This window comes from Pan troglodytes, chromosome 3 (genome assembly GCF_028858775.2).
Source record: "Pan troglodytes isolate AG18354 chromosome 3, NHGRI_mPanTro3-v2.0_pri, whole genome shotgun sequence".
Classification (NCBI taxonomy): Eukaryota; Metazoa; Chordata; class Mammalia; order Primates; family Hominidae; genus Pan; species Pan troglodytes.
In genome coordinates this window covers 144851410-144879311 of record NC_072401.2, presented here as the reverse complement: position 1 = coordinate 144879311, position 27902 = coordinate 144851410, and the positions used below count along the sequence as shown (strand labels likewise).

General features: G+C 37.6%; 1 protein-coding gene across 7 annotated transcripts in view; it reads right to left on the bottom strand.

Moving 5' to 3' along the window:
* The window catches only part of GAB1 (GRB2 associated binding protein 1), a 136398-nt gene that overhangs the window by 48886 nt on the left and 59610 nt on the right, over positions 1-27902 (bottom strand). For all 7 annotated transcript variants that reach the window (XM_003310530.7, XM_517458.8, XM_054683862.2 and 4 more), the window contains exon 2: positions 7901-8195. In XM_003310530.7, the coding sequence (XP_003310578.1) occupies positions 7901-8195 (295 nt within the window). The remainder of the gene's footprint in view (positions 1-7900; positions 8196-27902) is intronic.

Genomic DNA, 27902 nt, shown 5'->3' with positions numbered 1-27902 from the left:
GTAGCTGGGACTACAGGCACCTGCCACCACACCTGGCTAATTTTTTTGTATTTTTAGTAGAGATGGGGTTTCACTGTGTTAGCCAGGATGACAGGCACCTACCACCAACGCCTGGCTAATTTTTTTGTATTTTTAGTAGAGATGGGGTTTCACTGTGTTAGCCAGGATGGTCTCGATCTCCTGACCTCATGATCCACCTGCCTCAGCCTCCCAAAGTGCTGGGATTACAGGCGTGAGCCACCGCGCCCAGCTGAAGACTTACATACTTCTAAGAGGCAATAACTACAGAAAAACTTTCATTATGTTTGCTAGCAAGATCATGAAAAGACCTTTAAACAGCCATTAAAGAAACCCCAACCACTCCAAACCACATTAACATACAAAGGACTTTAAAAGGGAAGAGGGAACTACTTCACTACTTTGGCTCAGACAATGCACTATCTTCAAAGTTGTAGTCTTTGGGATTATTTTACTCATGTTAATTTGACTATGTACTCAGCTCTGCATATTTTAATACAAGCATTGCACTGTGTGTAAATATTCTCTAACATTGCATTTCTGACCAAAGCTAAGCAACTGGTCTGAAAAAATAAACTTCTGTTCTACTTTATAAAGACATGTGATTTGCCTCTATTCTATACTACTGTACCGGTAATAGAATAGACCATTTTGCTTTCTGCCTTGAGTTTCTGACTTACTGCTCTTTCTAAGTAATGCTGGTATCAAGCTTCTAAGAACTAAACATTAGTTTAGGGTTTGCTTATGTGTGTAAAATTATTTCCCATTTCTTAAATCAGAAGGCATGAAGAGTATAGTTAACATCCATTAAAGGCTAATAAGCTGCTGGAGCAAACTCCTAATTGAAATTTACTTAGGAAGCTATTAAGTACTGCTAGGGAAAGCCTTTCAGTGAACAAGCTTCCAGTGAAGAGTAGATTATCATGTGATGAAATCCACAAATAATAAACTGGCCCACATGACCCCTAGCCTAATGCACAGTTTATCCTATTTGAAACCATAATACCCTCGTGTTAGTATCCCTCACAAAAGTTGGGGTGCCAAGACAATGCCTCTAAACATTCAAAATAATTACTTAAAGAAACCCCAAATGGCAGAAGAGTTGAAGCCCTAGGAAACAATTCTACTCTTTCTTATTGGTAAGGTAGAACGTTTCAAACTTGATGTGATAGGCTCTTTGAGTTTGTAACCACTAAATTACTGTATCTGAGCATATCATAATAAAACTGTGGTGATCCCCATGTTCTTTTCAGGAGACCAAATACGTTTATTTTCTCTGAAGATGGGCTATATCTACTGATAGAATAATTTTTTTGGTTTCTAGTGTAAAAGTTTACCTTTATGTTCACAATTAAATGTAAACAGGTCAGGGTTACTCTGCTTCTATTGATTAATGATTTATCTGGTGTGCTTAATAATTTTTCTTTCTGTAAAGAGAAGCATTTTGAATAGAACTGTCTAACTTAGCAAATAAGGGTCTACAAAGAGTATGCATTATCATTAATACTAACATACCATTTTCTTACTCTAAATACACCGTTTTTTATGGAAGAACATTTCAAAAAGGCAAATCTAACAAGTGGATACAAATAAGACATAGCAGTAGTTGCAATTTTCTGTGAAGCAGCCTGCATTGCAGTTTCTTCAATTTATTCACTCAACTACTGAAGACCCTTAAACATTGCATGATCTGTTTAATCTGTTTCAAGTAGAAAAACTTTTTATTTGTCATGACTCCCTCTTTAGTAGATTGTGAAATATTCTTGGAGACTTTAAATTAAACCTTTAGGCAATGCTGACAAATGCCATAATTCTTATCCAGAGGTTTGAAGGCCTAAGAATCACTTGTGGGGAATTTTAGAAATCTAGGTGACAGGGCCCCACAGCAGGAGACTCAATAAATCAAGATCTCAGGAGCAGTGGCTTGGAAATATGCAAAAAAAAAAAAAAAAAAAAAAAGAAAAAGAAAAAAGAAAAAAAGAAAAAGAAAAAAAACCTAAAAACTCTCTGGTTGAATTGGTTCTCAGGAAAATGCAAATTAACACCACAAGATACCACTAACATCCAATAGAATAGCTAAAATTAAAGACTGACAACATCAAACATTGATGAGAATGTAAAGTAAACTCTCACACGCTGCTGGTAGGTAGGCAACTGGAACACTAACTTTGGAAAACTAAAGCTGTTAAACCTATTAAAGCTAAATATACGTCTGTACTGTAACACAGCTATTATACTCATGGGTGTATACACAAAAGAACTAAGTGTTTATGTTCATCAAAAGACATATAAAGAAATGTTCACTACAGCTTTGTGTTAACTAAAAATTGAAAACAACCCAAACATCAATCAACACTAGAATAGATCCACAATTTGTGATATATTCACACAATGAAATGCTACAAGGAATGAAGAACTCTTGTTACATGCTACAACATGGATGAATCTCACAGGCTTAATACTGGAAAAAATAATGGTTTCAATGGTTCCTAAGTTCAAGAATAGGCCAAACTAATCCACAGTAATAAAAGCAATTTTTAAAAAAGTTAATTTGTGTGGAGGCTTTACTGGAAAGAGGCATGAGAAAACTTTCTAGGGGAGGGGAAGAGTTCCATTCTTAATCTGAGGGGCAGTTACACAGACATCTGTATCTACATGTAGATATAGATCAATACATAAAACTACATTGAACTGTATACTTAAGATCTGTGCCCTTCACAGTAGTAAGTTATACCTCAATAAAAAAGTAAATAAAAAGAAATTTTAAAAAGTCCCTAATTGAGAAAGATTGCTTTACAGGAAAGGAAGTGTATGTATATTCTTACATGTTAGTTTATATCTACTTGACTCAAGGGGAGAATATCAAACAGAGAATTGTACTTTTTTTTATTAAGCCACTATGATCCGGGCATTTTGAGAAAAGCAACTCAGAGGCAACTTTCTAATCCTGCATCTAATTAGATTAGAGACCTTCATATGAAGTTAGTGAGCTGCTTCCCAATACTTGTTTAGCAGATCTAACAGCTTCCACCTTGTGTTGCAGAAACAAAAATAAATCTGTACATTTCCAAGAAAAACAAAATTAGTTTCTACCCTCAAATCTACTAAAGAAAAGCATTCATAGGAACCACACACAGTTTAATGAGCTAGGACTTAAAAACAGATATAGCCTGCCAGCACTTTCAGTATTCAATAATAGCAGTGGTCACCTGGGGCAGCGGAAATAACATGGTAACGATATTTTGAGAGGTTCCTGGAATCAAAACACAGGTCAGATTTTTCCCTTTTCCTTTTGTTTTCAGGGGAAAATTAGTTATTCTCACAGGGATTGGGGACAGTTATTTTCTTAGACTGTGATAACCAGCCTATAGAAATGGTCTATTTCTTCTCACATCTAGTCTGAAATTAGCATAGTAAAAAAATTATCTTGTGCTGTTAGCTAATTTTCAAGCCAACAGTAGGACAGTCAGCTCTCTCAAACAGGAAGAGCAGAAGGCTTGGGACAGATCTAGATAAAAACAAAAACATCTATTATTTAGTGATTGGTGGTGACATCTATTTGGACACAAGAGAATATAAAACAGGTAGTCAAGTCAGTGGAAGAACAAAGGCATTTTGATGTTTACCTTGTCATATTAAACTGTATGAATATGATTACAAAGGATAATAGCAGTATTCTGCTATTTAGAACTTAAATGGCTGAAAAACTTTGAGAGTCTTTTTGCAGTTTCGCCATTATGGATCAAAAACCAAAATTACAGAATAAAGTATGATTTTGGCTGCTTAATACTACATAATGAAGAACTGTTCATGCTTTACAGATTTATTCCAAGAAACTCAACAAATACTTCAACACAGTATATTAAGACACTTCTAAATGTGGCTATTTGGGGAAATAACCAGGATGAAGTTGTGAAAAATCTCAATCATAGAATTTAAAAAATAAATGCAGTTGCATTTAGATATAGCTCATGACCTCAATGTAGAACGTATTGGCAGATTAAAGTCCTTAGATACTTGTTTTATCTATTAATGAACACATAAAAATGACTTGTGATTAACACAGCTGTACTTGGTAGCCAACTCACAGACTATATATAAGAAATCTGATTAATCATACTGTGAATTTTCTTACAACCCTTTCCCAACCATGGATATTGTAAAGATGAAAAGTTCACAAGTCAAGAGTTACACTCAACCTAAATATACCTCTCATCTATTTTGTAAGGAATTGGGAGTTCTGCACTGAAAAGATCACTGCTGCTGCTAACTATGCTTATCTAGTTCTTCTTTAGCAGAGCGCTTATGAATCAGTAGTATAATTCCTGGATTATTTGTCCCTCCTACTAGACTGACTGTAAGCTCTATGAGCACAAGAACTATATTCGTAAACTTCCACAGAATTATACTTTTACACATATATATATGCACTGTATATATATTTTAATGCATAATTTATATATACATATGTATATATAAACTTGCACTCATCAATTATTATAATGAATTATTTTGGATATTTCTCTTAATGACTCCTCTCCCATTAGACGCTCAGTCTGTGATGTTTACCTTTTGTCTCCTTAACTAATCGCCTAATATATATTTGCTGAATGAATTCCCACAGCCTAGTAGAGTGTCAGCAAACTCAAATAATTTGGTGAACTAATCAATCAATTTTCTAAAAGCATACCAAGCTTTCCTTCCCAGAGCGGAGTGGGTGTTTGTCAGGCTCCCAAATGATAAGAATCATCCTAAGGTGGCCAAATAGACAAGACGCTGTGCCTTAAAACTTGCAAAGTTAATCTCAGACACTTGAGAATTAAAAATTCTTATTTTGGGTTCTCAACCCTACCCACCCTTGAATAGGCTTCAAAAAATTAGACTCATATTCCTTGACTGAAGAATGCACATACTCTATGAGAACATCTCATTTCCTTTGTAAATATATTTAGGAGCATTGTAAAAAAAAGTAAGAGAGGTGGAAGAACATCTACGATTTAGCTTTTTGGATCAGCTCAATCTACACAGACAACCAACAGAGACAAAAGTCTGCCCTTATGTCCCCCCAAACAAATTCTACATTGAAAAGGCAATAGGCAAAGGAACAAGAAGAAGATAATAAAATGACAAATTATTTTAACTGAAAATCCATCACATAATAAAACTAATGTGCTGTCTAAATCCAATAATTATCATTGATGTCATTGACATCAACTGACTAGATGTTAACCATTAAAAAGAGCTACCTCATTTGTAATTTTAACTCTGAAACCCTCTGCTGCACTCAAATATAAACTATAAATGCAAACAGGAAAGGGTTTTAACTGAAGTTAGAAGTAGCACCCCCATGCCCACTTACACTGTGACCACGTTTAGTAACTTCACGAAAACAACTGAACCCTTAATTCCTCCTGTGAAACAATTTCTTGAGGTTTTTAATCACTAGAGCTCTGCTGAAGATCTCTATTTCATCAGCCCCCTCCCAGCTAAGCTGGACCCTTCCTTCCCTCTTAGACTGCTGTTCCCATGAGATTCTGAACGCCCTCATTAAGGGGTTTCCCCGACCCCACTGGGCAAACCCCAGCCCTGGCAGGCTCCTCTCCCCAGGGCTGCTGACTGGCCAGAGAGGAAGCGGCACGCTGGCCTGAGCTCATTAGAGATGATTAGCTCCACTTCAATCCGAATCTTGGTGTTGATTATTAACACAATTTTCCACTCCTTATGGTATCTACAGCACTCCTAAATGTAGATGTTCGGAAATGCACGCTTCTAAATGTGAGTATAACCACAAAGACAAGAAGGTCAAAGACCACAGTTCACCTTTATTTCTGATTCTTGGCTCTACAAAACTACTTTGTACTGGAGTCCCCTACCTACATGTTGAGCGTTTGTTTAAAAAGGAAGAGCAGAGAGAAGAAGTGGTCAGCCAGCTATTAAAAAGTGCCCGAGGTCAGGTGTGGTGGCTCATGCCTGTAATCCCAGCACTTTGGGAGACTGAGGCAGGCAGATCACTTGACGCCAGGAGTTGAGACCAGCCTGGCCAACATGGTGAAACCCCATCTCTATTAAAAATATTAAAAATTAGCCCAGTGTGGTGGTGCACACCTGTAATTCCAGCTACTCAGAAGGCTGAGGCACGAGAATCGCTTGAACCTGGGAGGCAGAGGTTGCAGTGAGCAGAGATCATGCCACTGTACTCCAGCCTAGGCGACAAAGTGAGATCCTATCTCAAAAAAAAGAAAATAATAATAATAATAAAAAAGTACCCGAGGTAGAATTCCACTTGTAAAATTCTTGAGCCCTCTAGTCACTCAGCTCTTTCCAGGATAGGCACCCCAAATCTCAGTCCCTCATTCAAGATTTGTAAGCAACTGTCCCTGGGCCTTTTTCACTCAGAGCCTTACTGCCCCAGTCAAGTAAAATTCGATTCCTTCTCTGGGTCTGTTCTTTCCTAAGTCCCTAAGCCTGGAGGGTTCTGTGTCCCTCCTTTCATTTACACAGAAATACTGTTTCTTTCAAAAGCCTACATTTTGCAATTTATTTTCCTTTCAGAAGCTTTCCTTCACTACCTCTTACCCAAACCTTGAGCCCCTCTTTCTTCCTCCATGTTCCTTGTATGACCTGTGCTAAGTAATTCATTTGTTTGGTACTTGTTCATTGTGTTTTGTGACTGATTCTCACTTGCATTTCATAGGTAATGATAATTACCTTGGCTATTTCCTAACTTCATAACCTATTTATGCTTGAGGTTGCAATTTTTTGAATGTTTGCAATCAGACCTTGGCGATGACCTTGAGCAGTGGGATATAAATAACTCCCACATGCTTAGAGTTCCAATAATGGAACACTAGGCATAAATGGGATAATCTAATATAGTTTTTTGAGACGGCGTCTTGCTCTGTCACCCAGGCTGGAGTGCAATGGTGCAATCTTGGCTCACTGTAGCCTCCGCCTCCTGGGTTCAAGCGATTCTCCTGCCTCAGCCTCCTGGGTAGCTGGAACTACAGGCGTGTGCCACCACGCCCGGATAATTTTTGTATTTTTAGTAGAGATGGAATTTCACCATGTTGGCCAGGCTGGTCTTGAAGAACTCCTTACCTCAAGTGACCCATCTGCCTCAGTCTCCCAAAGTGCAGGGATTATAGGTGTGAGCCACTGTGCCCGGCCATAATCTAATATAGTTTTAAAAAATATTTTTAAATAGCACCTAAATAATTGGGTTGAGCTACATAAAAGTGCTTTTTTTTTGAGACGGAGTCTCGCTCTGTCGCCAAGGCTGGAGTGCAGTGGCGCGATCTCGGCTCACTGTAAGCTCCACCTCTCGGGTTCACACCATTCTCCTGCCTCAGCCTCTGGAGTAGCTGGGACCACAGGTGCCTGCCACCAAGCCCGGCTAATTTTTTTTTGTATTTTTAGTAGAGACAGGGTTTCACTGTGTAGCCAGGATGGTCTTGATCTCCTGACCTCGTGATCCACCCGCCTCGGCCTCCCAGAGTGCTGGGATTGCAGGCGTGAGCCACCGCGCCCGGCCAAATGTGCTATTTTTAATAGGTGAAAAATAGTAAAATATCAACAGTGTTATATGGTTAAACTGAATATTTATATTGGAATTCAATAAATGTTCTTAAAATGTCTTCTTGTCACCTTTTACTTCAGGATATTTAAAAACTGCCCCAATATGTCTAAGTCTGTCGCTCTAAAACTTGTAAACAGTTTCTCCCCAAACTAATTAAAGGATTCAGTGCTTTTTCCAAATGTCAAGTTCCTATTATAAAAATAAAACATTATATTGTGTAACTAAAATAACAAAGAATTGTATGACATTTCTGGAAATGTAGCAGAAAAGAAGAATTCAAGTTGAATAATAATATCTTGAACTTACCTTCTTCTGTTGGATTAAACCCACAGATGTCACAAATACAACGAACCCACTTATTCATCTCCTCCTCGCTGTCTGCTACCAAGTAGAAAATCCGGTCAATAGTGTTGATATCAAAAATGTAGCTGTTTTCAAACTCTTTTTTGTTAAATGTCAATCCAGCATCTACTTGTTGACATAAATTTAAATCAATAATACGAATAGGCTTCTTGGCATGATCATTTTTGTAATATTCCAAAACATCTGGATCTCCAGTTAAACGGCCACTGCGTAACACGAACCATCTCCTCTTCCATGCCTAGAAACAAAACAAAAATATCCATTCAGTATTAACTTGAGATAATGTTTTCAAGAAGATGCACATTTATCAAACTGATTTTACAAATGCATTGTTTAGAGAAAGTCACAATATGTGTGTGTTTGTGTGTGTGTTTTTACCACAGGATAATCTGCCACTCTGAAAAGCAACGTTTACTCATAACTCAATTAACTTAATAATGTATATATATATTCAGTATATTCGATTAAATCTCCTACTATATAATATCGAGGCAATACATCAAGGAGGATTCAGTTTTTACTAAATATGAAAAAGTCATGGTTTCAACAAATGGTGTTAGGAAAACTAGAAATCCATACGCAAAAGAATGAAGCTGGACATTATGCTAAGTGAAATAAGCCAGTCATAAAAAGATAAATATTGTATGATTCCACTTATATGAGGTAGTTCAAGTAGTCAAATTCATACAGACAGAAAGCAGAATGGTATTTGTCAGGCCCTGTGGAGGGGGAGGGGTGGGAAATGGAGAGTTATTACAGTATTTAATGGGCCTAGAGTTTGAGTTGAAGAAGATCAAGTTCTGGAGATGATGGTGGCCATGGTTGCAATGGCGCTGTGAATGTATTAATACTTAATGCTAGTGAACTGTATATTAAAAATAGCTAAAATGATAAATTTTATGTTATGTATATTTTGCCACAATTTTTAAAAAAGCAACAGATTTTCATGCATTAATATCATGCCATAAAGAATACACATAAAGCTGCTTCTTCATAAGACTCCTACAGATTTTAAACACTTAAAAGATTTCTCTTTTTTTTAGGTGCGGTGGCAAGGAGTAGGGAGGGGGAAAGGTTTTGAAGCTTTTCTGGCTTCTTGACTGGGAAGCAATTGATTGTGTCTCTCTTTTAGCCACACAGCCTGTTGTTCAAAGACTATACGAGTAAGACCTGTATTCTTGAGTATGGGATTTAACTCTTTCTAATATTTCCCCTCCTCTTCCCAACAAACATACATGGGCAATCTGTAATACACTCACCACATACCCCCTCCACAAGTTCTGGTAAATTTTGAGTTTAATACTATACCTAAAGAAGCCTAAAAAATTATTTTACTATCACCCTCCCTAAATCTATGGTCACCAAATAATAAAAGCAGAACCAAATGACAAACAGCCTTCCTTATCAGCCTTTAACCCCAACATGTGTGCCTGGAAACAAACTTACACCTTACTCCTCTTTGAAATTCTTCCTCAGGGAGGCAGCTAGACAGAAAAGAGGCCTATTTTAGCAAGTCTCAGTCATTTACTAAGAAACATTCTCTGCTCCAGATTCAACATTCTAGGTAAGACTACCTCAAGAGGACACTCTGGGCCTGGGTGCAATGGCTCATGCCTGTAATCCCAGCACATTGGGAGGCCGAGGTGGGCAGATCACTTGAGGTCAGGAGTTCGAGACCAGCCTGGCCAACATGGTGAAACCCCGTCTCTACTAAAAAATACAAAAATTAGCTGGGTGTGGTGGCAGGTTCCTGTAATCCCAGCTACTTAGGAGGCTGAGGCAGGAGAATCGCTTGAACCCGGAGTTGGCAGTTGCAGTGAGCTGAGATCACTGCGCTCCAGCCTGGACAGAATAAGACTCCTCCTCAAAAAAAAAGAAAAAAAAAAAAAAAAAAGGGCAGCGGGGTGCTGGGGATGCTCTGGGAAGTGGAAGGACTCAAAAACCCCCAGTGGAATAAAACATTCCCTTTGCTACTTGTGGGAAGAAAAACAAGTATATAATTCATTATTCCTACCTTCAAAGAATTGACTAATTGTGAAAAAAATATTTAACATACATGAAAATACTTGAGACTATAGCAACCCAGGCAAAATGTCTGCAGAGGTATTGCTACATGAACAAGCATTCCTCTACAGAAAAATTTAGGCAATCCTTTAACAAGAGGATGACCAGAGATCACAAAGGCCTAAAAACATTATATAGGTCTTTAATCATCAACATTTTAAATTAACTTCTCATTCTTCACGCAGCTCAAAGGAATAAGTATATAATTTGTGTCCAGGGAAGGCAGGGTAGAGTCCTATAGATGTTTTAGATAATATTGAAAAGTCATAAAGTGTTGGATTCACATGATTTTAGCACTGTTTTCTGGACTATAAAAATCCATTCATTGAATATGCATCTACTTACTGCAAAATAAATAAATATCATCTCTTAGTAAAATTATCCCTCTATGGATACTTCCCTATCAAGCAGTAAGCTTTAAAAAGTAATGCAGAAGTAAAGCAAAAGAATATAAAATATGATGTTATTTATGCAGGGCCCTCAAGAAATCATATCATTCAGTAAGTGATTTCTCCAGATAGTGAAGCTTCATCTTTAAATACAGAAATGACTTTTTAAAACTTTATTGTCTTGCACACAAATCTTTCTAAAATGCTTTACTACATACTTCACCAAACATAATCCATTCCCCAATGATTCAGACTAAGTATTATAAGCATCCATTTCTATACTGCACTTCAGGAGACTCTCAGAGGCTGTTGCACTGTATAGAGTGTCATTTGCCCCTATACTATTAATAAATAGTACTGTATTGCTATGCTTGTATAGTTCATCTTTTAAATACAGTTTCCTGTCTTTTTTCTCTCAATTTCTATCAACTGTCACTTTTCCCCCTCCAATAATAGGGTTTATAGGAGGCTAAACTCTTACCTGCCTCAGGGACTTTGCACATGTTTTCCCCTAAATACATTATATTCTTTCCCTCACTTTTTGCCTGGCCAACTCCAACCTTCAGGGCTTCTCTTCCCTGACCACCCTCAATGCAACCAACTCCAGTGTAAACTAATAGCATAGTTTTAGAGATCCTATTACTTACCTACGTAGTGATTTGTGTAATTTTGCAATTCAATTTTTCTTTGTATTTATTTGTGTAGTATGTAACTCCCCAAACAGACTGAAAAGTTCAAGAAGATAGTGACCACGCCTGCTTTATTTGCCATAGCACAGTGCCTAGTACACAGCATATCTGTACAATAAATAAACAGAATTCTCCTGAGAGAGTAGACTTGTAAAATTTTTGAGATTAGATTTGATACATGGGCCACAATGAAGAGAGTGCTTTCAAAGCATCTTCCACTTGAGAAAAAGAGCTCCAATACTGAACATATACATAATAAAATAAACATAACTAAGACAACTTTACCAAAACACATGCACAAAACATCTTGGGAAAATGGCAAAAACAGAAAAGCACAGAACATGTCCTTTTGCTACAGCTTATGTGTCACTCTTTGTTTTCCGGCTAACTGTGGCTCCCCCCCATCCATTCCTTGGCTTCCCTGTTGAAATCACATTGTTACAATTCAAAAAGCCCTTAGGAACTAAAATAAATAATCAAGAAATGAGTAGCAATGAATTGAGGTGCACTAGATATATTGGGCTAGTGATTACAGAGGCTGAGTAGACATTATACAAGACGTGAACCCTTACGGCAGGAAATTACAGCATTAAAACACAGAATTTAGCCAAGCAGCACCTGCCATTTATTTATTTATTTTTAACATGGTCCAAATGTGAATGTTTGTCTCAGTCACAAAATGAGTCACCCTCATTGAATCTGGCACAGATTAAGCTGGAAAACAAAAGCAATTACATAAACTACACACTTTAATAAGGCAGATACAAAGGTTCTCTGGATTATGGTACAAAGCACAATTTAGCCACAGAATAAAGCTTGATGCTCGACAAGAGAACTGACATCAGCACCCTTGCTAATCACAGCACAAAAGCGTCTCTATGTTTTGTCAGAGCACAAAACGGGCCCACATAAATCAGTCTTTGTTATCTGAAAATATCTGAGATTCTTAAAGTTTGTCCTATTTTTATCCTTGCTGCCTTGGTAGCTCCAGAGAAAGCCGTACACTGCCTTGCCAATCCTGCAGAGCAGGAGCAGACAAAAAGGACAGGCTTTCTAGAAACCTTCAAAACCAAATACTCAAAGTAATTTTAAAAGAAATTCACACAAAAAATCATTTTAACGACTAGACTTCCATTACGAGCAGGTAATGAAGAAGCTGAAATTTGCAAGATGTCTGCATAGTTGAGAAGGACTATGTAAAAACTTATTTTGTAGCCATTTCTTATATGCAATAGTCACTCCAATTTTGAGTTGAACAAATAATTTGTTAACAAGAAGTCAACAGTTAAGTCTGGATTTTGGGGTAACTTAAAAGTACCAAAATCTGAAGCCAATTCCCTATGCTCAGTGACTGCCCCCTGTGCCTACAGGATAAAACCCAAACTCTGGCAGGGTACACAGGACCCTCCAATCAACTCCTGCCCCATCTCCACCCCTAAATCTCTCCAGCGTCACTTCTTGCCCCTCTGCCTTCCAACCACATTGGAAATACTTGTAGTTTCCCAAACACTCTGCTCTGTCCTGCCTCTCACCCCTTGGCACAAAATCTACCCCCTAGATTTAGCTCAGCCCTCTTCGGGGCACCATCCCTGAGTTGGCTCTGAGCTCTCCATTTCCACCTTTTTCCTAAATCATTTGACATCTCTGCATTTGAATGTACTGAGGGCTGGAGCCATTTTAACTTTTCTTCTTTCCTTTCCCATTGCCTAGTGCCAAGGAGGTGCTCAGTCAATGTCTGCTAAATACGCAATACAAAATGTTTGAGGCAAGGATTAAAAATACAGAAGTTCTCATACTATTTATGCATTGCAGGGATAGTGATATAACTGCGATCTGCCCAGCCCATTCAAGAATTGGTCAGGCAAGCATAGAGGTGTGTAAACAAATTAATTTGTTTTTAAAACTCTACAGACATAAGAGAGATGTTTTTAAACATCATTTTAAAAGAACTATTCTTTTAAACATTTCCTGTATTTAGCAAATTGGATATGCTCACCTGTAGAACTGTCACACTGAAGCTAGGTCTTAAGGCAGGCTTATCACACACCCTAGAGTATGGGTATGTACATACTGGCAAGAAAGTACAGATGGAGTCCCACTATTTGGTGGGAAGGAAACATTTTTTAACCTGGATTAACCCCAAGCCATTAATGGCTGTAATATTACTAACAAATTCACAAATTTTGCCTATATGGCTGTAACGTTACTAACAAATTCACAAATTTTGCCTAATTAACCTAACTAGCAAATGGCTTCAGCTTTAAAGAAAAACATTGTAACTGCTGTACACCCTGTTTTGTGAGTTCTCTGTGGTATAAATGACAGCTCACATGCCTGGTGTGATGCTTGCCAAAATTCCCTCATCTTTTCCCTGTACCTTTACTGGAAGAGCTAATTATTGAGGAAGTGGCCAATATATGGGCAGGCAAGAGAGAAGATCAGAGAAGAGGTCGGGGGTAGTCCATGGGTTCTCTGCCCTGAATGCACATTAGAAATATCCGGAGAGCTTCGCTTAAAAAAAAAAAAAGCTTGGGGTTTCACCTTAGGCCAACTAAATTGTAGTGTATGGGGGTGGGGGTGAAGATTGGAATAGGCAGCTTTAAACACTCAACAGATAATTCTAATGTGCCACCATGATTGAGAACCATAGATCCAATCAATAGGATTATATTACTCTTTAAAGTAAAATTTCAAAAACAAAACAAAACAAAAAAAACACAGGTCCTTTAAGCTTACGTCTCATTCTTCATCTTCTTATATTAATATCTTCTGCTCATGCCAATGCTGTCTCTATCTTCCTATTTTTGTTCACAATATTTACCCCACTAGCAAATATCTTTCAAACCCAATTCATTCTTCAAGGTTCTTTTTTCCCAACCTTCCCCTTTCCTCCCCACACCCTACCTTCCCACCACTGACAATCAATTACTGCTCTGTAATATCTCTTGCATTGCTGTAGAATAGATTGGAACAGTCTATTATTTTACATTTCCAAACTCTCCAAATACTTATGAATTATTTTCCCAACTGGACATTAAGCTCCTTGAAAGCTAATTCCTTTTTTTTTGTATCTGCAACAGCACTTCATGCATTGTAAGTGCTCAAAGCCTTGGTGAGATGTTGTCCATCAGAATAATCATCACAGAGAGCCACTGAGACTAAATGAAAAGATTTCGGGGCGGGGCGGGGGGGGAAGTTCAAAGTTGTTATTGAAGTCCAAACTCCTTCAGTAAGATGGCATACAAGGTTCTTCCAAACCATACTTACCTGTCTCATCTCTCCAATCTCTCACCTCCACAGATGGCCTCAGACAGCACCCACATGGTCCTTGTTTCTTTTTCAGTCTGAAATACCTTATTTCCCTCACCATCAGCTCCTACTCATCCTTCAAGACCTAGCTCAAGACCTGTTCTTTAAAGCTTTCCTCAACTTCCCCTGAGATAAGACATCAGCTCCTGTTCCTTTGAGCTCTCAGTAACATCACACAAGTAGTCCATTAACAAGCCCATTCCCTTAAGCACTTGAAAAAGAACTCTGCTGACTGCCTCTTGGGGTCTCTCGGTAGTTGTTAAGCCCTAACAAAGTATACCTTGTCCAGATAGCTGAAGAGCAATACTTTCTACATTCCTGAGCCAACTTCCCTTCTACCAGGAAGCCTCACCACTGTAATTTTACTAACCCGTTCTTTTCCTGAGAAAGTGTGGGGAAAAAAGTAGAGCGGAATTTTTTATTTTGAAATCTCTTAAAAGGTATTTCACAACTGATATTTAAGGAAAGACCATTATTGTGACTTCTTTAGTAGAATTCAAAATTTCAATATACTCTCAGAAATCTGTAAAATGTCGGGGTTGAAGATGTGCGTTTCACAAGATGAAAATGCTATTTTTGATAAGATAGGTTGTAATCTAAATTTTATCAGCAGGATAATGGTCAAATAAATTATGGGACATCTACACAATAAAGCTAGGCAATTCATTCAAAAAGTGACATGGATATATATACATGAGCAATGCCCACAAGATAACTGTTAAATAAAAAAAAACAAGGTGCGGAATTGTACATATGGTATATACTTCCATTTGTGTGAAATAACTGTGTGTTTGTACAAACACAGCACAAACTGTGTGTTTATACAAACACACACTATGTTTAGAGAACAGGTCTGGAAGGACACATACTAAGTTGTTAACTCTGATGACTAGGAATAGGTCAGATGAAAGGGCCAGATGAGTCTCATATTTTATATACTTTGTTTTTTCAAAATGTTTCCATTTATTGCTTTTATAATTTTAAAAAATTGTATGTTTAAAATAATCTAGGAATGATGTGCACAAAACAAAAAGTTTATGTGTATATGGAAATGCTATTTTATTATTACTCTGCAATTAGTGAATGGATATTTAACCTTTCTTTTAAATATAGAATTCCGGGATACATGTGGAAGGAGTCTCAGCCAGGAAACAGCCTAGACAGATAAAGAGTCACGACTTTATTTTAAAGACTGGCACTTAGGGGGTTAAACAAACAAACAAGAAAAGTTGGGAACACTTAAAATAGAGGAATAAATTTATTTTTCTTTCCTTAAAGTCATTATAATATATTGCTTTAATTTTCTCTAAAAACCATGCAGTAAATGGTAATACATTGAGATATTTAAAAATCTAAAATAAGCACTTTAGGAATTACTTTGCCTATTAAAAATATTTCCATAATACTATTACTAGAGTAAATAAAATAAAGAAAAACAAATTAACCATGAAGCAGGGACAAAGGAAAACCATTTGCTTTAAAATACTTGAGTTGTTTTCCAGGAAGCACCATCTTTTCTCATAGAGCAAAATAAGGAAAAAACAGGCTCGGTGGAAGTTTCCACTCCACTGGCTCTATCATTATGATCATCTGTTCCAAACACACAGAAGCCTAAAATTTCCTGTTTTCAAACTATTGTCACCATTTTCTAGCCTTGTGCTATCCGAGCTAACTTTAGCTTAGTAATATAAACAAAAGAATACACTGAAAATAATGCAGAACAATGCCTAGGCCTAAGCTTTCAACTGTTCCATAAACTTAAGATATTAGAGTTTACGTACATTGCCTGGATACAACAAATTAGTTGGAAATAAAACAATTTCATAAGAGGAAAAAAATCAAATTTGACTCAGAAATACTATACTACCTAGGGAAAGACTTCAGGAATTCTGAATTCTCAGTAACAGTGCATATAATTTACTTGTTGAAATTACTGCTAAATTAATGCCTACCTCAAAGCCTAGGCATAAGCACTACATAAAATAAACAAAAAGCCAAAAAAAAAAAAGCAATGACAAAAACCCCTTAGTATTTAATATACATAGGTGGTTCTTAAACCTTTTCTGGGTCATAGACGGCTTTGAGCATCTGATTAAAGCAATGAAAACTTTTCTTAGAAAAAAGGTATATAGGTAATATTGTATAGTTTCAAGGTTTCACAGGACCCCTGTTAACACGTTAAGAACCCTGAAAATAGGACTTGACTTTAATACATCTTACTACAGAGAACAATTTGGTATGAGGCTGGTCTGCCTTGGACCCCAATTAGGTAAATTTATTTATTAGGTTCCACAGGAAAATATGTCACCTCATGGCTGTATTAATTCTAAATACAGCACTGTGGGGCAAGCTAAGTATATTTTTACTTGAAAGTACCATTTCACTTCTGTCCTCATATTCCCAATTGTTGGGGCTGTGCCCACACTCTAACTCTGGTGGTTTTGCAAGCTTTCTTACCCTAACCAAGAGGAGACGGAAAAAGTGAGAAACTGGCTGGGAGCCAAACAAAGTTAAACATGCAATGTTCCATGTGAGTCAGATGGTGGCCTGGGGTGACTCACAGCTCAGTGTGTACTGGGAAGAAAGGCCACTGGCCTTGGGTCCACTGGATCTCACCCTTTTCTTACCACCATGTGCAGTCAGAGTCAGTGAGCTCAGGTCAGGATGTGGGCAGAGGAAAATCGGGACACAGAGTTCACTCCATCTTTTGAGACTGGCTTTTGGCCTACTTCTGGCCAAGGCAAGAGTTAGTTGGAGTTTACATGCAATCTGGCCAGCTAGACATTTGGAACACAAGTTGCAGCTAGTGAAGAACAAGTCTTTGGCTCATCTCCCTAAGAACTTGCGGAGGCAGAGGTGGTGCAAATGTCCAGGCAGACTCCTGCCAATCTAGCTGAATACAGCAAAAAATGCAATAAAGAACCATGAGCACTGCCACGAGCTCCAAAACATGTCCACAGTCATTGAGCCATTAATTCCATTTCTACGACTCTCACCTAAGGAAATAATGAAAAAAAAATGTGGCTAAATACCTAGGCACCAAAATTTTCAGCACAGTATTGTTTCTGTAAGTAAATATTTGAAATGATCTAAATATTCAGTAGAAGGTAGGATGATCAACTATCCCAGTTTTCACAAGACTATCCTCGTTTTAGCTCTGCAAGTCCCACATCCTAGAAAATGGCTCAGTCCTGGGCAAACCCAGATGATTAGTCACAGTAGGAAACTGAGTAAATAAACGATGATATACCACCATACAGGAGTCTTACACAGCCATCAAAGTGATGCTTAGGAATGGCTTTTTTTTTTAAGAGTTTTTTTTCTCCCCATGGTTTGCAAAATTCCCAAAATACTGAGAGATCATGGCAAGAAACTCATCTTTTCCATTTGGAGTAGATGGAATTTGGTGTGAAGGAATATTGGCAACACCTTTCTTTCTGCAAATTCTGGCTCCCCTGTCACCTCGGCCAGGTCAAGCTGACTACTCCAAGATGTCCACAGTACCTTGTGCAAACCTCCATCATAGCACTCTACCTTGGCATTTCAATCAACCCTTTGTACAACTGCTTTCCTCCCCCAAGATTCTGTCTTATTTCTCTTTAAGTGTTCAGCATAGTGTACAGCATGCAAGGACTTGGTGGTTAAAAGGCATGGGTGATAACTGTTGCCTGAATAAATGAACAAATGAATGAATGCCTTAATTCATTTGGTAATGATGCTGTCTCTGTTCTTCACTAACTTGGCCTTCAGGTATAATGGATGATACAACAAACCAATAGTGGGTTTTCTTATTGTTGTAAGAATTCAGCCATAAACTCTCAAATCTCCAGCCCACAAGGCTCAGTGAACAAAAAGTGAAACTAACTTAATCAGGGAATAAGTCAATTATGAACCCTGGGACTGAAACCGTGCCAATATGTTAATATTAGGAACCTACAACTTCACAGTGCCTACTATGAGAAGGCCCACACATTTCAGTCATTGAATATTATGTTAGCATTTTTATGTATATATACATAGTTATATAGTCTCTCTCTCTCTGTATATCCATACATTTGTGTGTATGTGTGTGTGTAATGACTTCCCAGTCTCTCAGAGGGTAGAATGTAACGTCATCACAGAGAATAAGAACAAAATGGCATACGCTATGAAGTATAATGTCAATGTCCATTTGATGTTTAATAACGTCTTGTTTAAATAAAGAACAAGACCACGAGAAAATAAATATTGTTTATGCAGTAGAAAATTCATGTTATCTCTCAAATTAAAGACATAAAATTTTCCTGCACAGAGGCAAATTCTAATTGCAGTTTTGGAGCAGTGCTGTCCAACAGAACTTTCTGTGATAATGGAAATGGCTGTGCTGACCATCACAGGATCCATTAGCCAACATGTGACTACAAAACTTGAAAAGTGGCTGATGCAACTGAGGAACTGATTTTCTAACTTATTTAATTTAAATTTAGCCACATGTGGCTAGAAGCTATCATACGGACAATGCAGTTGTTTTGTTTTCGGTTTTGCAACAGTGTCTCGCTCTGTTGCTCAGGTTGTGTGCAATGGAGCAGTCATGGCTCATGGCAGCATCAACCTCCTGGGCTCAAGCAATCCTCCCACCTCAGCCTGTCCAGTAGCTGGGACCACACGTGCATGCCACCACGCCTGGCTAACTTTTCAATTTTTTGGAAGAGATGAGGTCTCAGTGGGTTGCCCAGGCTGGACAGTGCAGTTTTAAAGGATATTTCTTCAACTTAAGAGACAAGCAAGATCAATTGCTGAAGCAGGTACAGCTTTAATAATAAAATCCACAACAAATATTTAAATTGTGTAATGCTACTGTAAGCAGTTGTGCCTGAGATCCTAACAAGCATGTGGGTCTATTTCCTAGTTTCACTGTGTTCCACAAACTTACTCTACCCTAAAAATGTGTCCCATATGTTGTTATTGTCATGATTAGGAAAGGAAATGGTTGCTTAAATAAAACTGATCATTAATAAAATACGCCAATGACAATCTAGAATTTTTCAATGAAAATTTATCTTCAAAAAATGTACTGATTCTAAATTCCATTTCAGCTATCCAATCCAAAATAATTATTTCTGGGTTAGAACTACTGTTTTGAATTTCCAGCAAAACAAAACATTCCCATTTTCTTTTCTTAGTTTCTTATGAAACATTCACAATTTACAACAAAATAAAACACTGCTATATTAAGATTTGGATCACTGTTTAAAAACAACACTTTCACATTAAGAACTAAAGGGAAAGCACTGAAGTGTTACAAATCAAATTTCAAATTTCCATAATTAGATTTATATGTAAAAAGCCAAAATAACGCTTAAATATCATTTTCTTCTTAACATAAATCTCAGTCTAAAGCTTCCAGAACAAGATATATGGCAATGAAAAGTTTCTTTAGAAAGATATCCTTCCAAAGAGATAAATTATGCCTTCTGGAGCTACTGACTATAAACTACATTAAGTCCAATAAGCAAGAATGAATAACTTCATCTAAAGAGAAGGACTAAGTACAAGGTTGAATGCAAGATAAAAATTATGGCACAGATAATGAAATCAAGATCTCTGATGCAAACGTGAAAGGCTCAGCCCAAGTGCCAATAATGACATCTTCCTCTTTCCCCATGAGGGCTACGGGTGTCACCCTTTCATAAAACACGATTCTTGGAGGAAAACGATTCTTCATGCATGCACCATGCAGATAATGATCTCACCATACAAGAAAGATGATTGCCTATTTATTTCTTTTTGTTTTCAATAAATCCAAGTGCCATCTTGCCCATTTTATGGTGTTTTGCCCCTAAAATGAGCCCAGCTTTCTTTTTTCTGTCAACTTTTCATCTCCCTCTACACTACCCAAGCCTCATAACCTTCGGTCAACAGGAAATAGATACAATGGACTGAAAATAACAGCGGCTGTAAGGATTTGTATTGTATATGCATGATTTAATGCTTGAGGACAAGGAGAGAAGTGTTGAAGGAAAAGAGAAAATAACTAGCTACTTCTGCCAGAGAAATAACAGTGCCATCTGGCAGGACCCAACTCATCTTGAGCTCCAAGCAAAATTGTTACCAGTTCATAAAAGCTTAAAAACAAAAAAAAAGAAGAAAAAAGAAAACAAGTACACTATGTATAGTAATACAATCACCCATATAGATAGATTAGATAGACCATGTGCAGTTGACACAAGATAACTTACACACTCATCTGCTTTCAACATGTTAGAAACCCAGTGAGACAACCAGAGTCATTCAGAAAGTGCTGGCATCTGAGGTAACAGACAACAACCGACTGTGTCTGACTTGCCAACTTGGAAGTTCACTAAAGTCTGTAAAAGCTAAAAATAACCACATAAACATGTTTACAGCAATTTAAAAATACAGGATCTGCACTGTCTTCTAAATATAAACCTTCAGTTTGGAGCACAGGGATTGGCTTTGGGTTTTCAGAGATGTCATCTGGACATCCCACATTTCACCACAGAATTTCACATTTCAGTATTTTACTTTAAATATCCAATTGCTGGTATTTAACTAGAATGAAGAAGGGTAGAACAGGGGAAGGTGAACAGGAAAGGAAAAGATGGTACCTATTCCCCTATTTAATTAGAGGGCTTCAAAATACCACAAATCTCCAACCCTTTGTGGTGGGACCTGACCTTCACGAAATTCTGAAGGAAGTTATTTGGCCTATATTTTTCCACTCAACACATGCCCTCTCTAATCCAGTGATCTCTTCCCCATTCCTCATTCCTAAGACTGTACATGCTGGTGAAATAGAGAAAAGTAGACCAGAAGTCAAGTGGAACACAGATATATATGCTATGAACACAGATAAAAGTCCTCATATCCCAGCTGGTACAGAAGGGTAGGCATGTTAAAGACAACAATTCTATTTATTGTTCTGTTCCTGAAAAAGCTAGATAATTCTAAATCAAACACAGGGAAAATTTTCCAACTAAAATCCATAATGCTTCAATCAACCTGGATCGCCTAGGGCAGTTATACTAAGATTATTAAGGATTCAAAGGAATATTTTATTAGCGTGGACAAAAGTCTACTTGGTCTCTATAATTTATGCGAGGTTATTCTTAGATATTAATTTTTGGATAGCATTGGTTTAAATTTTATCTCGTCTTTAATTCTAAGAAATCCTAAAATTCTAGCAGCTGTTAAAGAGAAAAAAAAAACCCTGCAAACATAAACTTAGCTTATACTTGTATATCATAAATTTTAAATGTCTGTGCCTCTTAAAGTACTGTGGTGGAGTCTATTATTTCTGAAGGTTGTCCAATATCCAAGCAAAGTGTTCTCCAGAAAAAAAATCATGTAAGCTATATGGGCATTTACTTTAACAAATTTATTTTTAATAAATAACTAGCAACAACAATGTCAACTGAAAAGTGAAGGGGAAAATTACACATAATCTCGCCACCATCAAAAAATCTGTTTCTCCATATTCTCATCTAATCTTTATTCATATCATACATACTTTTAAGTAGCTAGTTTTTAAAATAAGAATGAATGTATCTTTGGTTTCAGGAGCCATACAACCTTCTGAGGCAGGTTTAAATTTTTAATTCCTTAATTTTCCACCTATTGTGACTTTTTCCAAGTCTTGCTTACCATGCTAGAATTACGGAAAGGTGAAGCCCTAACTGAAATGCTTCCTGAAACCCATAAAGAAAATGCATTTCATGATTATAAAAACACTAGATATTTATTTACTTTCTAACTTAACACAGCATCCCCAAAACATTCTAGCATTTAAGATATTTAATTATAACTCAATGAATGTTCTGTTAGGCCTTGCCCGATCTGGCACAGAATGCAGTTGATGCTCTAAGCAAATAATGACTAAAACAAATCTGTATAATCCTCTCAACAGAAATGTTATCACCTTGTTTACCAACAATTGCAATCTCACAGTGTGCAGAATGATTTATTAAATCTAACAGATGAATAATTTATTCCAAAAAAAATCTCTTGATATTTCAATTTATGTTAAGCATTGTAACCTGAAGACAGTCTCAGAAAAAAAATTAGCTTAACTCCTAGGCAATTCAAGTGTTTATGCTTTAAAACTTTACTAGACAATCTACTTATAGTTATCTACAAAGATAACTGTTCCAAACTAGAGAGAAAGTTGAGAAAACAAAACATCCATAGTTAAAATAAATTTTATGATATAAAAAAGAAATAAAAACAAAAACAACGTTCTGTATTTTGTTGAATAACTGACCACAAAGAGGCAAAGCAATGACTTTTTTTTTTTTTTTTTTTGTGATGGAGTCTTGCTCTGTTGTCCAGGCTGGAGTACAGTGGTGTGATCTCGGCTCACTGCAACCTCTGCCTCCCAGGTTCAAGTGATTCTCCTGTCTCAACCTTCTAAGTAGCTGGGATTACAGGTGCATGCCACCACACCCAGCTAATTTTCTGTATTTTTAGTAGAGATGGGGTTTCGTTATGTTGGCCAGGCTGCTCTTGAACTCCCGACCTCAGGTGATCTGCCTGCCTCAGCCTCCCAAAGTGCTGGGATTACAGACGTGAGCCATCGCGCCCAGCCAAGCAATAACATTTTCATTTAAAGATTCTGTAACCCCAGGTTGGTTGAAGTAAATACATTTTTGGTAACTGGATTTGATTCTTGCTGGAGCAAAGATAAAGGAAGAATTAAAAATAAAAAATAAAAAGTCTTCAGCTAGCCTCCCTAGACATGGCATAGATTAAGAAGGGGAGCTTATTCTCTCACAAGTGAAGCCCCAACTCCAGCTCCATATGGCATTCTAATCATTATGAGCTGTTATAAAGGAATAATTAGAAATAAAAACCACCCAGCATTAGCCATCAAGAATTTCTTCCGTTTCCTTTCACAGCCTAGTCTTTTCACCAAATGGCTTAGGAGGCAGCCATAACAACCCCCCTTTTCACACTCTACCATCCAGGCTCTTTCTCTTTGCTGCTCTGTTCTCAAAACTTGGACATGTGCCTGACAAAAAGTAGAGACTCAGGCCAGGCACAGTGGCTCACGCCTGTAGTCCCAGCACTTTGGGAGGCCATGGAGGATGGATCATTTGAGATCAGGAGATCAAGACCAGTCTGGCCAACATGGTGAAACTCTGTCTCTACTAAAAATACAAAACAATGAGCCGGGCATGGTGGTGCACACCCGTAATCCAAGTTACTGGGGAGACTGAGGCATGAGAATCACTTGAACACCCAGGAGACGGAGGTTGCAGTGAGCCAAGATTGCGCCACTGCACTCCAGCCTGGGTGACAGGTGAGACCCTATCTCAAAAAAAAAAAAAAAAAAAAAGAGCAAGACTCAATTTAGTGTGGATGGGTAAACAAATGCTCCACATAAGATAAACCCTATAGGGATCATCATTACAGTCATCAATACACAACTAAGTGTTCGTTATTAAGTGGTTCACTGGTAGACATACCAGAAAAACCATAAAAAATTACTATGACAATGATTTTAAAATTACCATTTAACTTGTGGAAATATGTTTATATTTTAAATGTAAAAATAAGACCGCTAAAAATCACTTTGAGTGCCCTTATAAGAAGGATGAATGAACAGAAAGACTTCCCCCACAGTATAGAGAAGGAGCAGCAAACATGTCATGTAAATGTATACTGGATGCAGTGTATTGATATGGGTTTCTTTTCTTCTCTATTCTTTTGTCTGCCCCCTAGTGGAGTGTTTATGAGCAGGGAAAATTTCAAAAAAGGCAAGCACTGCCAACACGTGGGAAAACAAACAAAAACACAACAACAATATAAAACACAAAGCACAAAGCCGTTACCTGTAGTTTGAACTGCAAATCAGTCACTCAAAAATAGAAAGGTTACTTGTGAATTCCTATTAAACCCTTTTGTCCTAAAGCCAAAACTTTTGTTTCAACTTAGGTAGGTTAACTATTTCCTTGTGCACCTTTGGACTTTTGATCATTGCCTTTTAAGGAAAAGCTGACATCTTTGATTGCATCTAGGTAGTATATTGCTTTCTTAATATTTAAGAAGACAATTTACTGGCTGCTAGTTTCTAGACTGACATGGTCTGGCCACTTTACTTTTGGTTTTCAGATGTCCTAGACGTGAATAACTAAAACAAAATCATTTCCATAAAGACAACTCTGAAAATCTAAGAATTCATTTCCACAGTATTTCAAAATCAAAGAACAGGTAAAGTAAAAGACACAATGGTTCAGTGATGGCTGTGTGACTCCTATCAGAAAGCACACTCATCTAGATGGGGATCTTTCTATCTAGAAAGGGTATGGGTTTTGTCTGTCTCTCCTCTAAACCAACTGCCCATTTTACTTACTTATTTTTTTTTTCTTGTAAAGATGAGGTTTCCTCATGTTGCCTAGGTTGGTCTCGAACTCCTGAGCTCAAACGATCCTCCTGCCTCAGCTTCCCAAAGTGCTGGGATTACAGATGTGAGCCACAGCACCTGGCCAGCTGCCCATTTTATACTAGAGTTTTATACTAACATATACAGTTATTTAAATATGAAGATAACAGACACTACAACTAATTTATGTAAACAACCAATCAGATGACCCCCTCACCCACCTACCCCCTACCATGATTAGTGACATATATTTTCAAGACAGCCGGCCAGGGTTATACAAATGACACACACTGAAAAAAACATCAGAAAACCATCCCAAAAGGGAGATACAAGTAGTGGATATAGTTTCTGGCCTTAAATGATCCACTATTCTGTTTCTTGATTTCTAGAGCAAACAGAATGTGTAACTCATGATTATTACAAACAAAATGATTTGTAGAGGCAATTCTAGATTTTCTCTCATATTTAAGTACTTGAACATATAAAACTTCCCCTGCAACAGCAGAAATTCTGCTTCTAAAAACTGTGTAAAAATCAAATGAGAGATCCATACAAAAAATATTCTGAAATGAATAAAGGTACTAAAATAAGCAGAGTTTATTTGCTTAATTACCATTTTAACACCCTTCATAGAAGTGCATTAGTATGGTAATTTTGGCAGGTTCTAAAAGCAGTGCGCTTCCAATGATTCATGACTACATCTTACATGTATATAGTATCAGCTTATAACACCCTCACCAGCTTTTTCATGGAGGAAAGAGAGTAGTCTGAATCGGAGTAGATGAAGTATTCAAAGGTTTATTTTAATAAGCAAATGCTCAGGATATAGGAACCCAGGACGTGAATTTGTCTGTTCTCAGACTGCTGTGAATGCTACGGAAGATGGGAGGCATAAGGAATGAGCCTACATCTATCTTCCTCTGTTCATTTATCTTTTCCCTTTGGACAAAACCCTTCAGCCACAGGAAGTACCAAGGAAGACAGAATAAAACTCTTCTGCTTCTAAGTCCTTTTCCCTGTCTCTGCCATTGCTCATATCTCCATTAGAAAGGCAAGAAAAGTCAAATTTCATGCAGGGACCTTGGAAAGATATATTTTAATTATCAAGGTTCATATGTCAGGAGGAAGAAAGTGGGGGAATTTCACAGCTCTCTATACTTGGATATGGATGCTTGGGTTGATTTTTAGCCCTTGTCTGTTTTGCTGCCAAAGTATTTATAGAGGGTAAAACAGCTCAAATAATTTGTTTTCTTAAAATTTACTATATTTAGGTAATGACATCACCACTATGTTTTAAATACACTAACATTATGATATAATCCTTAAAGTATGTTTATACATATAATTTAATGTTTTGGAGTCTGTTCAAATTATTAAAATGAGTAACAGGAACAAAACAATGAAGCAGCAGCTGTTTCATCTGTACATCTGATTTGTAGCATGTAGTGTATTTATAGTTAAAGAGAGCAAAATGGGCTACTCAAAAGAATTGTTCCCACTCCCAAATAATTAACTATATTGTAAAAATGCCTGCAGTATCATTATTAAAGAATTAAGTTTATATAAGCAGGATTAACCTTTTTGTGTGCTCTGAAATTAAACTTACAGCATTAATCACAATGTGTAATCATATTTTTTGTTTGTTTTTTGCTAGTTTTGGTAGCATCTTGTCTTTCCAATCAGACTATAAGCTACTTGAGGGCAGAGATCTTGCTCAAGTCACTACCAGTCCACCAAGCTCCTGTCACATTAGATGAAATAGTAGGTGCTAAATGCAAATATTTACATTAAAATATTCCATCTCCCTGCAAGAGATTATCAAACTGTACAGAACAGTTTATCAGGCAACACGATCACCCCACCCCAAGTTCTACCTACCTTCCCTGCTGGTTATTCTTCTCTTACCCCTCTCTGCTTTACCTAACCCCCACTCACTCTCTGCCTTTCTCTGTGTTTGGGCAGAAGTGGGAGCATTTATTCCCTGTGCTTCCAGCAGTGGCTCCTTACATCCCTGACCACTGCACCCTTCAGTGGCCACTCTTCCACTGCCTCAGTGCTCAATGAGCCTGTGTACAGTTTTTAAAATTAGTATTTATTATTTCTTCCTCTGTCCCTCAACCCCAAGAATGTAAACCAGCCCATAACACCATAAGTAGTCCGTTCATTAAAGTATGCATTTGAACCATCTGGGCTGAATCCAGTCTCTTATCAGGACACTGAAAGAGAAACCCCATATTTCCAAATAATATGCTTATATATGACTTACCTCTTTTAGATCTACTGATGTCCTGTCTTGACATCTCACTTTCCTGCTTTATCCCAATATAGTGGCACCACACATTCCAGTCCCTCAACCAGAATGACATTAAGCCACACGATCGAGCTGCTATTTTTAATCAGTCTTAGAGTGCATCTTCTAGCTCCTTGGAACAATCAGTTTTCATCCTTTCCCCCCATCTCTCCTCATGCCCTTCCACTGCCTAATTTCCATCTGCTGTATCTATAGTTTACATTTTCAAGGTTTATAACATTTACAGTCTGTTCTGTAACCAGCTCAACTTTCTATTGTTTTTCACTCCAAAGGGTGAGTTAAAGAGCTTAAAACCAATAAACAGCATTTACACTATCATGACCATGGATGAGTCTTTCCTTAAGGTCCCAAGCAGGGCTAGGAGTACATTTGCTTCTCTCCTTGTCCAGAGTCAGGGTCACTACCCCATGCCATTCGGCGGAGAATGCTCCTAGGGTCAAGTTTTAGTGGATTCTCCTTTCTTCACCTCACCAACTACCTTTATCAGATCTTCAACTTTCCCCAAGCCTCCCATTACACTTCCTGTTGTCCCCACCCCCTCCCCTTTCCTGGGTCCCCTCTGCTGGAATCCTCCCCACCTCATCCATATGCCCTTCTCCTTCAACAGGAATGGGTGCTGACAAGACTGGCACACAAATTTCATCCTGCAATTTCCTACGCTGCTCTCCCGGGGGCGGGGGGCGGTCCATCAATCTCGACAAGCTGTGCCTTCTTCTTTCTTCACTTACTCCTCATTTTGTTACCCCCAAGTCCTTAGAAAGGGTATGTGGAGGGATATGCTTTAAAAGAGGGGGCACAGCAT